Below are 17,451 nucleotides of genomic sequence, written 5' to 3'. Positions count from 1 at the left end.
TTAGATCCCTCTGCTTGAACAAATGCTGCAAACTGTGATGATCAGTGTAAACTTCACAAGACACCCCATAAAGATAATGCCTCCAAATCTTTAGAGCGTGAACAATCGCAGCTAACTCCAAATCATGTACTGGATAATTCTTCTCATGGGGATTCAGCTGACGTGAAGCATATGCAATAACTCACCTTTCCTGCATCAATACATAACCCAAGCCAACGCGTGACGCGTCGCAATACACTATATATATTCCCGAACCAGATGGTAACACTAACACGGGTGCTGTAGTCAGTGCTGTCTTGAGCTTCTGAAAGCTTGACTCACAATCATCGGACCATCGGAACTGAACACCCTTCTGGGTTAATTTGGTCAAAGGTGCTGCAATAGATGAAAAACCTTCCACGAATCGACGATAATAACCTGCTAAACCCAGAAAACTCCTGATCTCAGTCGCCGAAGTGGGACGATGCCAATTCTGAACTGCCTCAATCTTTTTGGGATCAACTTTAATACCTTCGCCCGATACAATATGTCCCAAAAATGCAACAGACTCTAGCCAAAACTCACATTTAGAGAACTTAGCATATAGCTTTTGTTCCCGCAATGTCTGAAGCACTACTCTTATATGTTGCTCATGTTCCTCCTTACTGCGCGAATAGATTAATATGTCATCAATGAAGACAATGACAAACGAATCAATATATGGCATGAATACCATGTTCATCAGATCCATAAACGCTGCCGGGGCATTAGTTAAACCGAAGGACATCACCAGAAACTCATAATGACCATATCTAGTCCGGAAAGCAGTCTTCGGAACATCCGAATCCCGAATCTTCAACTGATGGTACCCCGACCTCAAGTCGATCTTAGAGAATACCCTAGCACCATGCAACTGGTCAAATAAATCATCAATACACGACAACAGGTACTTGTTCTTAATAGCGACTTTGTTCAATTGGCGATAATCAATACACATCCGCATTGTTCCATCCTTCTTTTTCACAAATAATACTGGTGCACCCCAAGGCGTTACACTCGGTCTGACAAACCCTTTGGCTAGTAACTCTTCAAGTCGTTTTTTCAATTCTTTCAATTCTTTCGGAGCCATGCGATACGGTGGGATAGATATAAGCTGGGTATCTGAAGCCAAGTCAATACAAAAATCAATATCACGATCAGGTGGCATACCTGGAAGATCTGACGGAAATACATCGGGGAACTCCCGAACTACAGGCACTGAATCAATAGCCGGAGTCTCTGCAGTAGTATCCCGAACATAGGCTAGATAAGCCAAACAACCCTTCTCAACCATGTGTTGAGCCTTTATAAAAGAAATAACTCGATTAAATGAATTAACAGGCGAACCCTTCCACTCCAGCTTAGGCAATGCTGGAATAGCCAAGGTAACAGTCTTGGCATGACAATCTAGAATAGCATGATATGGAGATAACCAGTCCATGCCTAGAATAATTTCAAAATCGGTCATCTCAAGCAATAGGAGATCTTCTCTAGTTTCATAACCACAAAATGTAATAATACAGGACCGGTAGATCCAGTTCACAACAACAGAATCGCCCATAGGAGTGGACACATAAACATGAGTACTCAAGGACTCACGAGAAACACCCAGGAATGGAGCAAATAGAGATGACACATATGAATACGTAGATCCTGGATCAAATAATACCGAGGCATCTTTGTCACAAATAGAAATAATACCTGTAATCACGACATCTGAGGCCTCTGCATCTGGTCTAGCCGGAAAAGCATAGAACCGAGCTGGAGCGCCAACTGTCTGGACTCCGCCTGGCTGACCTCCACCTCTAGGACGGCCCCTACCCACCTGTCCTCCGCCTCTCAGTGGTCGGACTACTGGTGGAGCAACTGGTCCGGTAAGCATAGGCTACTGACCTTGCTGTACTGGTCTACCTCGAAGCCTGGGGCAAAACCTCCGCATGTGACTGGGATCCCCGCACTCGTAACAACTCTTCAGTGCGATGGGCTGCTGACTAAGTGTCTGGCCCTGGGGACCTGAATACCCACGGAAAGAACCCTAAATAGCTGGTGGGTGATAAGAACTCTCTGGTATAGCACTGAAATAAGGTCATACTGGAGCACCTCGAGGAGGTGGTGGTGCTGGATATGGGGGTCTGCTGGACTGCCCCCTCACGAACTGACCTCTGCCCCCGGACGGAGCACCTCTGAACTCTCCAGAGTACCTGAACCACTTATCTCTCATAATCTGCTCTCAGCTCCGCTGACGTACACCCTTAATCCTCCGGGCTATCTCCACAACTTACTCATAAAAAGTACCCATCTCAACCTCTCGAGCCATAGTGGCCTGAATAGCAGTATGTAAACCGGCTACAAACCTTCGCACTCTCTCCACCTCAGTAGGGAGTATCATTAGTGCATGGCGAGATAATTCAGAAAACCTCGCCTCATAATCAGTCACTGACATCTAACCCTGCTGGAGCTGCTCAAACTGAAACCGCAATTCTTCCCTCTAGGAGGGTGGAATATACCTGTCCAAGAAGATACGGGTGAACCTGTCCCAAGTCATGGGAGGAGAATCTGCTGGTCTGCCAAGAGCATAAGATTGCCACCATCTACGGGCTCTACCCTCTAGCTGAAAAGTAGCGAAATCAACCCCATAGGATTCCAATATCCTCATATTGTACAGTCTATCCTTGCAACGATCAATGAAATCCTGTGGATCCTCATGTCGCTCACCCCCGAAGACAGGAGGATGTAGTCTAGTCCATCTGTCCAATAGTTTCTGAGGATCGGCGGCTACAGCTGGCCTGGGCTCAGGTGTAGCTGCTGCCACTGGCTGGACTCCACCCACGGGTAGTGCACCCTGGGTCTGATATACAGCAGTTGCCTGTCCATGAGCCTGCGCGGTAGGGGTCTGTGCCCCCCCCGCCAGCCTGAGATGTGGCTGGGTCTGCCGGAAATAAACCGGCCTGAGTCATATTGTCCATGAATCGCATCATACGACCCATAACATCCGGAAATCCCTGTGCAGATATGAAGTCCACCAGAGCTGGCTCTACCACAGGCACCTCACCCTGCTCCTCAATAATGGGATTCTCTGCTGGATTCACTGGCGGCATAACTGGAACAGTCCTGGGATGTCCTCGCCCTCTACCACGGCCTGGAGCCTTCCCTCTGCCTCTGCCTCGGCCTCTAGCAACTAGGGGAGTAGCTCTTCCCTGGTCTGGAATCTCATTAGAGCGTGTTCTCACCATCTGTGAGAGAATAAGAGAAGGATATTTAGTACTACATCAATTGCACGATGGAATATGAAGAAAGGTAGTTTCCTAACACCATATAGCCTCTCGAAGATAAGTACAGACGTCTCCATACCGATCCGCAAGACTCGATTAGGTCTGCTCATAACTTGTGAGACCTACGTGAACCTAGTGCTCTGATATCATATTGTCACGACCTAATTTCACCTATAGGTCGTGATGGCGCCCAACACTACAGCTAGGCAAGCCAACCAATAAGTCAAACGTACATAATTAAACTTTTATTCCAAGAAAATAATAAAATACCAACTTCTACCAATGTGTGTGTGCCAAGACCCGATGTCACAAGTGCATGAGCATCTAGTAGATTATACAAAACTCCAAATACTGTCTGAAATGAAATAGACAGAATATAAATATAAGAAGAGACACTGGTAGCTGCAGAGCGGCTCAGAAAGGCAGCTCACCACTATGCCTCGGGATAACGTGGGTATGTGATGATAGGTCCTCCACTAGTACCTGTCTCAGATCCTGCACAAAAAGTGCAGCAAGTGTAGTATGAGTACGTAAACAACGTGTACCCAGTAAGTATCAAGCCTAATCTCGAAGTGGTAGAGACGAGATGGCCGACTTTGACACTCACTATGGGTCAATAATAATAACTGAAATAAAACTAGGATATTTAAATCAGCATGATTTACAGAATTTACAATAATTTATTTAATCAGCAGAAATAATCAAATTCCTTCAAATGTAACAATTCTCAATATATTAATTAAATTCCTTCAATTCAAATAATTTCCAATTTATCAATTAAACCTCATTTATAGGAGTAACAATTAATTCCTTAACAAGCAAGAATAATAATTCATTAAATTCCAAGGATTTTTCAATTTATTAATTAGCTTCACAAGCTGAAATAAATTATTAAAGTATCGTGTAATTATTATTATTCAGTACGATTTTTGCCGAGGACGTACGACCCGATCCAGAGTGTCGTGTACATTGCCGAGGGACGTGCGGCGCAATCCATAGATGCATCTATCATGCCGAGGCGTTCGACCCGCTCCACAAGAAAGGAGGACATTTTCTTATGTGCCTCCGGAAGGAGAGTATATTTATTATAAGATGACAAGCCAAAATAATAAAATACTAGCTGGCTGACGAGACCGCGACTGAAGACATACATGCCTACATACCTATATATACATGCCAAGCCTATGGGCTGGAGACTGAAAGCAGCAAAAAGAAACCCAGAATATTGTGTCCACAATAGTCTCTAAGAGTGTCATAAGCACTGTCGGCATAAGGCCCCAACTATACCCAAACTGTACAACAAAAGTAACCATCCTATGAAAGCTCCAGGAAGAGGTGGAGCTTACTAACTCACAGCTGAACCCCGAAATCCTAGCGGAGGGATCGATTAGAGTCCCTACCTGGACCTGCACGCACGAAACAAAAATGCAGTGTCCCCAGGTAACGGGACATCAGTACGAATAAAAATGTACTGGTATGTAAGGTACAAAGTAGAATCATATATAGTTGATGTAAAAAGGTAATAAAGATACCACCTGATACTGAAACTCTGATAGCCTCCATGGCCGACATCCGACCTCATAGTAATAAAATATGCATGGTATGCTCGTGTAATCGTATGTCGTGAATACATATATATTGATGTAAATACATGACATACCCAACCAAATGCTAGCAATGGCTGTCTCTCCCGGTAGCTAACCGGTATCATATTGCCAACCTGTGGCCATCTGTACAATATATATAGTCTTTCGGGCAAATAGGCCCCTTACCTCCGATTATAGCTCGAAGTCCATGCATAATATGTCATATATGATATGAACTTTGAATGCACATAATAGGCCATAACAAGAACTTAGCCAACCTTGGCTCATTGGCACTCTTATTCTCATAATCTCATAATCACCTTCGTATCGCATACAAATGTCTCGTGGAAGCTCATTTTTTTTTATTAAGTTTGAAAACTTAACTCGACTTTTAAAAAGATAACTTAACTCTGAATATGTTCATAAAAAGCTTAAGGTGCTTCACTTAGTCCTTATACCTGATTTCTTGATAATTAGTAAAAGAAAGTATTTCAAAAAAAATCAAATGTTTTAGTAGTTTAAACATAAAAAATTATATTTAAAAATTTTGAAATCGACGTGTCACTTTAGAGATTTTAAAATACACTTTAACAAGGAAGAAGGACTGATCGCAAATACTAAATGCCTTTATTTTTAAGTCACACAACCCAAAGACGAATAAGAATTCATATATATGGACATATATTTAAGAAAGCCGACAAAATGACATATATAGATGTTGAATACCCTTTTTAACCGAATGAGTGGAATATCAACCTAATAGTATCATGAAAATACTTCAGCTACGATACCAATTCCTTTCAAAGAAGGTCTTTCTAGCAACAGAATAGTAAAATATCACATTTGGCGTCTTAGGAATTTCCCAAAATTCGTGCTAAAAGGAAGGACGAAGCTTAGCCTTAACATACCTCTCCAACGAACGTCCGAATGCCTGTAGTTCCTTCACGAAAGTTGTTCCTTACGTCCTAAGCTTCGAAACGACTATATATATGTAGCTTATACGCACCTATAAACAGTTCATAAATGAGTTTAAATCGGCAGATTTGCCATATGACCTTAACTTGACTAAACGCCCGTAGAACTTTGTAAAAACGATCATAAAAGAGTCCCAAGATGATTACCTTGGCAAACCAAATATAAATCTTGAAGAACAAGAAAGAACAACAATTTCCTATCTTCCAAAAATAGCTCCAAACACAGCTAATAGAAGGGGAAAATGATTGCAAAGTGTAGAGATTGCGCTTCTAGGCACGGGGGCAAACTTTAACGATAGAAATCGTTAAAAACGCACCTTAATCACTCAAGAACACCATGAAACCCTCTCTTAAGCTTTCTCACTGTTTTGGGATGAAGATGAAATGTTTTGGGGTCTTAAAAGTCGGATTTTCCGACTTATACCACTTGTTTGACCCGACCCGGTTCGCGACCCGATTTCAGCCCAGATAGTCCGCGGTAAAACAGTCATAACGTTTTACTCCAATGTCGGTTTGATGTGAGATTTCTTTGATTGCAAACTAGACTCGTAGAACTTCGATTTGTTAGGTTGTGGGTACCATAACCCTTTATATATTGGGAGAAATGATCTGATACATTGGACCCAAAGTTTAGAAAATTTATTAGAGAAATTTACGATAACTTTTGCCGACCTTTATTTCGCAACTTGCTTGACTCCAAAACTTAACATGTGACTAGTGTGATATTATAATACCTCATAACACATTATTCTTATCATATTATTCACTCTTAGTCTTATCCTACAAGTGCAAGTTAACTTAAACCTTCCGAACGCGCGGGGTGCTACCCGAGCCATTTCTTTAACCATGAACCTTTGTTTAAGGGATTCCTTTGACTTAAAGCTTTAGTTTAGTTCCTTGATATTACCACACATTTTCAGTCTTATTCTCCCAATGTGCTATACCCAATCATATATACCTAATATAACCATGCCACGTTACGTATATTATGTAAGAGAAGAGAGAAACACCTGGGGTCTCACAGTCTCCCCCCTTAAGAACATTCGTCCGCGAATGGGTCAAGTCAATTCTTTGGTTTCATTTCTTGTCCGCTAATACGTTATTTGCGAGGCTATATTTGTTACATTTGCAAAGCATAAATCAAATTCTGAAGATTCCAACTACTAGGCTTCGTATAGCTATCTCGCAATAAGAAATTTAAATTGCACTTTCAAGTCATTTAAAATCCAATTAAGTTGCTGTAAAGAAATAATTGGCAATTATTTAAATGCGACTCACCTTAGGTCGTAAATAGGTGGGGGTACCTCTTCCTCATTTCCTCCTCAGCTTCCCAGGTCATTTCCTCGATGTTGTTATTTCGCCATAACACTTTCACGGAAGCCACTTCTTTAGTTCGAAGCTTCCTTACCTGCCGATCTAAAATAACTACTGGTACCTCTGCATAAGATAAGTCTTCAGCAATGTGAATATCCTCAATGGGCGTAATACGTGAAGGATCTCCAATGCACTTTCGCAACATAGATACATGAAACACAGGATGGACTGCTTCCAATTCTAAAGGCAAATCAAGCTCGTACGCCACCCTACCAATCCTCCGAATAATCTTATACGGTCCAACATACCTGGGGCTGAGCTTCCCCTTCTTTCCAAATCACATGACGCCCTTCATAGGCGATACTTTCAGGAAAACCCAATCTTCTACATCAAACTCTAAGTCTCGTCGTCGAACATCTGCATAAGACTTTTGCCGACTTTGTGCTGTACGCAGCCGGTCTCTAATAAGTTTTACCTTTTCCATTGCTTGCTGGACTAAGTTAGGACCTAGCAACTCTGCTTCTGAACCAACCAATCGGCGACCTACACTTCCGCCCGTATAGTGCTTCGTAAGGAGCCATCTGAATACTAGCTTGGAAGCTGTTATTATAAGCGAACTCAATAAGAGGTAGATGATCATCCCAACTTCCTTTAAAATCTAGCATGCAGGAACGTAACATATCCTCAACTGTCTGAATAGAATGCTCTGCCTGTCCATCAGTTTGCGGATGAAAAGCGGTGCTAAGATTTACCTGCGTGCCTAGACCCTTCTGAAAAGATTTCCAAAAATATGCTGTAAATTGAGCCCCTCGATCAGAGATAATAGATAATGGCACTCCGTGAAGGCGAACAATCTCTCGAATGTAAAGCTTGGCATAATCCTCGGCTGAATATGTCGTCCTGACTGGTAGGAAATGAGCAAATTTTGTAAGCCTATCAATAATTACCCAAATAGAATCATACCTCCGTGGAGTGCGAGGCAAACCAGTGATGAAGTCCATATTTATCATGTCCCATTTCCATAATGGAAGCTCAATACACTGAGTTAGGCCTCCAGGCCTCTGATGTTCGGCTTTAACTTGCTGGCAGTTGGGACATTGGGCTACCATCTCCGCGATATCGTTTTTCATTCCATTCCACCAATAGATCTGTCGAAGGTCCCGATATATCTTTGTCGCTCCGGGATGAACTGCATATCTAGAATAATGGGCCTCCGAAAGAATCTTGGCACGGAGCTCTCCTACTGACGATACACATAAGCGGCCCTGGTATCTAAGGACTCCATCTCTAGTTAGCTCAAATAAAGGTTGTCGCTGCTGTGGAATACTTTCCCTCAGTTTTATAAGCTCAGGATCCTCGTGTTGTCGCTCTTTCACTTCAGTAACAAAAGAAGATTTTGCCGTATTCTGAACGAGAATGCGTCCACCCTCTGTATCTACCAAACGCACCTGCAAACTAGCTAGCTGGCATAGATATTTGGTCATCTTGACCTTATCAGCTTCAACATGGCTTAGACTGCCCATGGACTTCCGGCTAAGGGCATCAGCAACAATATTAGCTTTGCCGGGATGATATAAAATATCAACATCATAGTCCTTTAGTAATTCTAGCCATCTTCTTTGTCGTAGGTTCAACTCCCTCTGTTTAAATAAATACTGAAGGCTCTGGTGGTCGGTGAAAACATCAATATGAACCCCATATAGATAATGCCGCCAAATCTTTAGGGCAAATACAACTGCGGCTAACTCAAGATCATGCGTAGGATAGTTCTGTTCATGTTTTCACAACTGCCTGGAGGCGTACGCGATAACCTTACCATGCTGCATAAGAACACAACCTAGGCCAATTCTCGAGGCATCACAATATACAACATAACCCTCGGTGCCATCCGGAAGAGTCAAGACATGTACCGTAGTAAGCCTTTTCTTTAGTTCCTGAAAACTTTGTTCACATGCCTCAGTCCACTGAAACTTAGCTCCCTTATGTGTCAGTTTCGTCAATGGTGCAGAGATAGAGGAAAATCCCTCCACAAACCTTCGGTAATACCCTGCCAAGCCTAAAAAGCTACGAACCTTTGTCGGATTCAAGGGCCTCGGCCAAGTCATCACAGCTTCAATCTTTTGGCCATCAACCTTGATACCATCGCCGGTAATAACATGACCAAGAAAAGCTACAGAAGTTAGCCACAATTTACATTTAGAGAATTTAGCATATAACCTGTAGTCCTGGAGAGTCTGCAATACAGCTCGCAAGTGGTCCGCATGCTCGGCTTCCGATCATGAATATATCAGGATATCGTCAATAAACACAATCACAAATTCATCCAAGAATGGTTTGAATACCCGGTTCATAAGATCCATAAAGGCTGCTGGGGCATTTGTAAGCCCGAAAGACATGACAAGGAATTCAAAATGGCCATACCTCATCCTAAATGCTGTTTTTTGGGATATCAATATCCCTGACTCGTAGCTGATGATAACCGGATTGCAAGTCGATCTTCGAAAAGCATTTGGCACCTTGTAACTGGTCGAACAAGTCATCAATCCGTGGAAGAGGATACTTATTCTTGATAGTGACTCTATTTAGTTGCCTGTAGTCAATGCACATCCTCAAGGACCCATCTTTCTTTCGAACAAAGAGCACCGGAGCACCCCATGGGGATGTACTTGGCCTAATAAAGCCTTTATCGAGCAAGTCCTTCAGTTGTTCCTTCAATTCCCTTAGCTCTGCAGGAGCCATTCTGTAGGGAGGAATGGATATAGGCTGCGCATCAGAAAGCAAATCTATAGCGAAATCGATTTCTCTTTCGGGGGGAATTCCTGGAAGCTCGTCAGGGAATACCATCGGGAATTCATTCACAATAGGAACCGACTGAAGAGTCGCTGGCTCCTTATCTATATCCCTAACATGAACCAGATGGTATATACAACCTTTAGCAATAAACCTCCGAGTCCTAAGGTATGAAATAAACTTACCCTTGGGCGTGGCTGCATTACCTTTCCATTCAAGGATAGGCTCACAGGAAAATGAAATCGGACCAACTTTGCACGACAATCAATATTAGCATAACAAGCTGCCAACCAATCCATACCCATAATGACATCGAAGTCTAGCATAACCAATTCAACTAAATCAATAGAGGTTGGACGGTCATTAATTAACACTGTACAATCTCGATAGACATGATTAGCTACAATAGAGTCGCCAACTTGAGTAGACACCTCAACTGGCTGTGGCAACAACTCAGATCTCATGTCAAGCTTACCAGCAATAAATGGAGTAATATATGAAAATGTAGAGCCGGGATCCATCAATGCATAAATGGCATGAGAATGTATTGTCAATATACCTGTAACAACATCTGGGGATGCCTCTGAATCCTGTCGACCTGTGAGTGCATAAAAGCGGTTCTGGCCACCACTAGAACCTGAGGTGTCTCCTCCACCTCTTCCCCTACCACGGCCCTGAGTAGACTGTGGACCTGGTCGGGGAGCACGGACTGAGGGCGAAGAGGCTGCTGTGAATCCTGAAGGCTGAGCTGGTGTACCTCTGCCTAACCCCGGGCACCGGCTAATATAATGTCCTGTCTGCCCACAATGAAAACATGCACTCGAACCCTATCTACATTGCCCGGTGTGCAGCTTACCGCACTGAGTACATGGAGGAGTAAGCTGTCTCATCTGTGCAGAACATTCCTGTCGACGGCCCTCAGGTTGGCCTGAGCTCTGCCCCCGTCCTGAATGAATATAACGATCAAACCGCTGGCCCTGCATCTGTGGTGGGAAACTACCTGCTGACCGAGGTGGATATCGATGGAGTGGGGGCCTAAAATCAACTCGTGGCTCCCTATAAGACCCCATAGTATGAGCCCTCTTACTCTGCTCCCTATCCCTGCGAGTATCACGAATCCGACGGGAAAGGTCCTCTGTAGTTTGAGCGAAAGCCTGTATGCGGGAAATATCTACATCATCCGATAGGGATGCAACCCTACAGTCTCTAATCAGATGATCCCCCAAACCATCCACATAATGATGAACTCTAGCCCTCATGGTACGTACTATATCTGGTGCATACCTTGCCAAAGAATTAAACTTATGGCTATAATCCCTCACACTCATATCCCCCTGCTTTAGGCTAAGAAACTGGTCAAGACGGGCCTCCCGAAACCTCCCGTGGCAAATAATGGGCTAAAAAAGCTTCAGAGAAGTCCTCCCACTCTGCTGGCGGAGCATCAAGTCCTCTAGATCTCTCCCATGCCTCATACCATAGGACGGCTACATCACGTAGTCGAAAAGAAGCCAACTCCACAGCCTCGGTGACGGAGGCATGCATCACCCTCAATACTCTATACATATGGTCTATAAAGTCCTGGGGATCCTCAGTGGAACTGGATCCTGTAAATAATGGAGGGGCCAAGTGAAGAATCTCTCGTACCGTCGAGCTTCCTATCTGATCTCTCCGGGCATCTGCTCCTGACTCTAGCTGTCGCTCATGAATAGAAACTATCCTAGTCAGCAACTGGACAACCTCCCTCATCCCCTGCTCCCCAGTCTCTGATGGGGGAACAATAGGTGCTGGAGGTCCTGTGTCTCTAGCTGTCTCAAGTAACAATGGAACTGGTGAGGCTGGGGGTACTGCATCTCCCTGGGCTCCAACAAGTGCTGGGGAAGCTGAAACTAGGGGTACTGGAGACTCACTGTGAGCCTCTAAGGGAAATCTATCCCTCTGACCCGGTGGGGAACGACTGGTACCTTCTCCCAGATCCATACCTATCTCTCGCTGTGCCATCTCCTGAGCATAGGTAGCCTGTTAGATAGGAAACATAAAGCACGATTTAGATTTCATATGTTCTTATAACTTCGCTCTATAGCACGATCTATTAATTGAAAGAAATGTAACCATTCCTAAATGCCTCATAGCCTCCTGATTATAAATGTGGTGCACAACACACCCATAAGCAAGACTCTACTAGACACGGCTTGTGGACTCCTTGGGATACGACCTGCTCTGATACCAAGTTTGTCATGCCCCAAACTAGGGGAGGCACGACTGGCACTCGATACTGTATTCGATCGAGTTAGCCACTAAACATACTAGCTAACTAGACTGGGGGCCCAACAGATCGGGCAGCACAACATCTGAAATACTAAGCCTGGACCGTAAGGTTATGACATGAATAACAATAAGCCATATAAACATAGGTAGACAAGCCAAAATAATAAAATACTAGCTGGCTGACGAGGCCGCGACTGAAGACATACATGCCTACACACCTATATATACATGCCAAGCCTATGGGCTGGAGACTGAAAGCAGCAAAAAGAAACCCAGAATATTGTGTCCACAATAGCCTCTAAGAGTGTCATAAGCACTGTCGGGATAAGGCCCCAACTATACCCAAACTGTACAACAAAAGTAACCATCCTATGAAAGCTCCAGGAAGAGGTGGAGCTTACTAACTCACAGCTGAACCCCGAAATCCTAGCGGAGGGGTCGATCAGAGTCCCTACCTGGACCTGCACGCACGAAACAAAAATGCAGTGTCCCCAGGTAACGGGACATCAGTACGAATAAAAATGTACTGGTATGTAAGGTAGAAAGTAGAATCATACATAGTTGATGTAAAAAGGTAATAAAGATACCACCTGACACTGAAACTCTGATAGCCTCCATGGCCGACATCCGACCTCATAGTAATAAAATATGCATGGTATGCTCGTGTTATCGTATGTCGTGAATACATATATATTGATGTAAATTCATGACATACCCAACCAAATGCTAGCAATGGCGGTCTCTCCCGGTAGCTAACCGGTATCATATTGCCAACCTGTGGCCATCTGTACAATATATATAGTCTTTCGGGCAAATAGGCCCCTTACCTCCGATTATAGCTCGAAGTCCATACATAATATGTCATGTATGATATGAACTTTGAATGCACATAATAGGCCATAACAAGAACTTAGCCAACCTTGGCTCATTGGTACTCTTATTCTCATAATCTCATAATCACCTTCGTATCGCATACAAATGTCTCGTGGAACCTCATATTTTTTTTAATAAGTTTGAAAACTTAACTCGACTTTTAGAAAGATAACTTAACTCTGAATATGTTCATAAAAAGCTTAAGGTGCTTCACTTAGTCCTTATACCTGATTTCTTGATAATTAGTAAAAGAAAGTATTTCAAAAAAAATCAAATGTTTTAGTAGTTTAAACATAAAACATTATATTTAAAAATTTTGAAATGGATGTGTCACTTTAGAGATTTTAAAATACACTTTAACAAGGAAGAAGGACTGATCGCAAATACTAAATGCCTTTATTTTTAAGTCACACAACCCAAAGACGAATAAGAATTCATATATATGGACATATATTTAAGAAAGCCGACAAAATGACATATATAGATGTTGAATACCCTTTTTAACCGAACGAGTGGAATATCAACCTAATAGCATCATGAAAATACTTCAGCTACGATACCAATGCCTTTCACAGAAGGTCTTTCTAGCAACAGAATAGTAAAATATCACATTTGGCGTCTTAGGAATTTCCCAAAATTCATGCTAAAAGGAAGGACGAAGCTTAGCCTTAACATACCTCTCCAACGAACGTCCGAATGCCTATAGTTCCTTCACGAAAGTTGTTCCTTATGTCCTAAGCTTCGAAACCACTATATATATGCAGCTTATACGCACCTATAAACAGTTCATAAATAAGTTTAAATCGGCAGATTTGCCATATGACCCTAACTTGACTAAACGCCCGTAGAACTTTGTAAAAACGATCATAAAAGAGTCCCAAGATGATTACCTTGGCAAACCAAATATAAATCCTGAAGAACAAGAAAGAACAACAATTTCCTATCTTCCAAAAATAGTTCCAAACACAGCTAATAGAAGGGGAAAACGATTGCAAAGTGTAGAGATTGTGCTTCTAGGCGTGGGGGCAAACTTTAACGATAGAAATCGTTAAAAACGCACCTTAATCACTCAAGAACACCATGAAACCCTCTCTTCAGATTTTTCACTGTTTTGGGATGAAGATGAAATGTTTTGGGGTCTTAAAAGTCGGATTTTCCGACTTATACCACTTGTTTGACCCGACCCGGTTCGCGACCCGATTTCAACCCGGACAGTCCGCGGTAAAATAGTCATAACGTTGTACTCCAATATCGGTTTGATGTGAGATTTCTTTGGTTGCAAACTAGACTCGTAGACCTTCGATTTGGTAGGTTGTGGGTCCCATAACTCTTTATATATTGGGAGAAATGATCTGATACATTTGACCCAAAGTTTAGAAAATTTATTAGAGAAATTTACGATAACTTTTGCCGACCTTTATTTCACAACTTGCTTGACTCCAAAACTTAACATGTGACCAGTGTGATATTATAATACCTCATAACACATTATTCTTAGCATATTAAACCTTCCGAACGCGCGGGGTGCTACCCGAGCCATTTCTTTAATCATGAACCTTTGTTTAAGGGATTCCTTTGACTTAAAGCTTTAGTTTAGTTCCTTGATATTACCACACATTTTCAGTCTTATTCTCCCAATGTGCTATACCCAATCATATATACCTAATATAACCACGCCACATTACGTATATTACGTAAGAGAAGAGAGAAACACCTGGGGTCTCACAGCTCGATCTCGGGAGCTCGATCTCTGGGAGCTCGATATTGGGAGCTCGATCTTGGGAGCTCGATCATGGGAGCTGGTCATGGCCTCGATCAGGCCTCGAGCCTGGGACATGGTCATGGCCTCGATCAAGTTCGATCTTGGGTCTTGATCCTGGCCCTCGAGCCTTGCCTTCGATCGTAGCTTCAATACTGAGCCTCGTCCCTGACTTCGACTCAGGACTCGATCATAGGCTCGATATCTGGGTTCGATCTGGGGCTCGATCATAGCCCAGAATATACAGCAGAAGGGAAAATTGCAGCAGCTTTTTAAGTCCAACTTTTGATCCGTTAACCATCCGAAACTCACCCGAGGCCCTCGGGACCTCTACCAAATATACCAACAAGTCCTAAAACATCATACGAATTTAGTCGAACCTCTAAATCACATCAAACAACGCTAAAACCATGAATCATACCCCAATTCAAGCTTAATAAAACTAAGAGTTTTCAACTTCTACATTCGATGTCGGAACCTATCAAATCAACTCCGATTGACCTCAAATTTTTACACACAAGTCATAAATTACATAACGGAGCTATAAAAATTTTCGGAACTGGATTCCGACTCCGGTATCAAAAAGTCAACTCATCGGTCAAACTTCCAAATTTAAATTCTTATTTTTAGCCATTTCAAGCCTAATTTAACTACGGACTTCCAAATAAAATTCCGAACACGCTCCTAAGTCCAAAATCACCATACGGAGCTGTTGGAATCATCAAAATTCTATTCCGAGGTTGGTTTCTCAAAATGTTGACCGAAGTCAAACTTAGCACTTTAAGGCCAACTTAAGGAACCAAGTGTTCAGGTCGTTTTCTCAAAATGTTTTCTTCAAATAAATTGTGAAGGCTCCCGCTGTGATATAAAGAAATGAGATATTGTGAAATTATTTATAATTTGGGACTATGAGGCGGTACCTCAGTAGTGCCCTTGTTGATATTGATTTATGGCCATAGTTGCTTTCGATTAATTGTTGTGATTTTCATAAAGTTGAAGGAAATTCTGTTTTGATTCCACGAGATATTATTTGCAATTATTTGGTGTCATTAAATGTGACATACTATTTGATTCATTTTCAATGTCATTTTATTTTACTACATTGATAAATATTTTACCATGCCATTATTATTTTCCAGTAGGGCCTCACCTGACCTCGTCACTACTCTACCGAGGTTAGGCTTGGCACTTACTGGGTACTGCTGTGGTGTACTCATACTACACTTCTGCACATCTTTTTGTACAGATCTAGGTATATTTTTACCAGCCTAGACGTCAGTGAGTTACCTGCGCACGGAGACTTCGAGGTATATCTGTCAGCGTCCGCAGACTCCGGAGTCCCCTTCTATCATTTTATGTTGCTTCCTTATATTTTATTTAGACTTTGACATTTAGAGACATTGAGAATAAATTCTTAGAAGCTTGTGACTTATTTCTACCGATTTTTGGGAGTTGAAATTGTTTGAATTGTAGTTTATTTATTTCAGATATTTATTATTATTCCGCATTGATAGGCTTACCTAGTCTTAGAGATTAGGTGCCATCACGACATCCTACGGAGGGAATTTGGGGTCGTGACAGAAAAGAAAACATATTCCTAGTTCTCCCAGACTATATTTATTTTGAAATTCTAAATATTAAACTTTCTGCTAATTTTAAAAAGAAAGATTTCATAACCAAAATTTTAGTTATGAGTCTTAATATTTCAAATAAGGAAAGATTTAATAAATAATATTTTATTTTATTTGAAATTTCTACATATTAGGAAAATATTTAAATTACTATATTGTCCAGCGTGAACTCCATTTTAAAAGGGTAAAAAAGGTGAACGACATTTCGCTAAGGGCCTTCGTGATTTTAATATAACTAGTATCTATAAACGTGCGTTGCACGTTAATAATGACACGTGATGATTTAAATATTTATTTAAATGAAGGAATAATACAATTTAATTAATGAGAAAAATTTTATGTATAATAATACAACAATCGTCTAAATGCCAAAAAGTATTATTACATTAGCATAATACATAAATTTAAAATAAAAAGACATCATCAAAACTTACACTAATGATCAATTTTGTCATGTTAGTTGGATAATTATGTATTATAGTTTAAAAATATTTAATGTGATGGTATCTTAATGAACACTTCTTTGTGGACAATATGTTTTTGTGTATGTTTCCTCCTAATGCTTGGTTGCTCTGCATTAGGTTTCATACTTGTTGTCGATATTGATATCCCTCTTGAAAGTGCAACATATAGTTGTTTGTGTAAGAAAACATATTGCGATAAATATAGTCTAATATTTAGGATGTTTGTCCTTGTACTTTATTTATTATAATTGCAAAATATAAAATAGTCTAATATTTAGGATGTTTGTCCTTGTGCTTTAATTATTATATCTGTAAAACATAAACATACTAACAATTATTTTCACACAAATTTAAAAGGATATTCCTTAGTTTCGGAAGATGAAAGTTTAATTCAGGAATAAGAATATTGTAACGATCTGATTTGTCGTTTTAAGAAATTAAGCCCCGCCTGGCGGCATAAGGCCCTGAGCAGCTTCTTATTATGTGTATTGACTTACGTGCGTAG

General features: G+C 41.5%; 1 protein-coding gene across 1 annotated transcript in view; it reads right to left on the bottom strand.

Moving 5' to 3' along the window:
• Window positions 1-11,282, bottom strand: part of LOC142180393 (uncharacterized) — a 69,848-nt gene extending 58,566 nt beyond the window's left edge. Inside the window, exons 1-4 of the mRNA XM_075252610.1 lie at window positions 10,811-11,282; window positions 10,334-10,747; window positions 8,128-8,722; window positions 7,259-7,433 (exon numbers count right to left, since the gene is read on the bottom strand). Of these exons, the coding sequence (XP_075108711.1) occupies window positions 7,259-7,433; window positions 8,128-8,722; window positions 10,334-10,747; window positions 10,811-11,282 (1,656 nt within the window). The remainder of the gene's footprint in view (window positions 1-7,258; window positions 7,434-8,127; window positions 8,723-10,333; window positions 10,748-10,810) is intronic.
• Window positions 11,283-17,451: the final 6,169 nt, after the last annotated feature.

The sequence above is a fragment of the Nicotiana tabacum genome, chromosome 4, assembly GCF_000715075.1.
Source record: "Nicotiana tabacum cultivar K326 chromosome 4, ASM71507v2, whole genome shotgun sequence".
NCBI classification, from domain to species: Eukaryota; Viridiplantae; Streptophyta; class Magnoliopsida; order Solanales; family Solanaceae; genus Nicotiana; species Nicotiana tabacum.
Note: the sequence above shows the minus strand (reverse complement) of the source record. Positions and strands in the feature narration are given on the sequence as shown.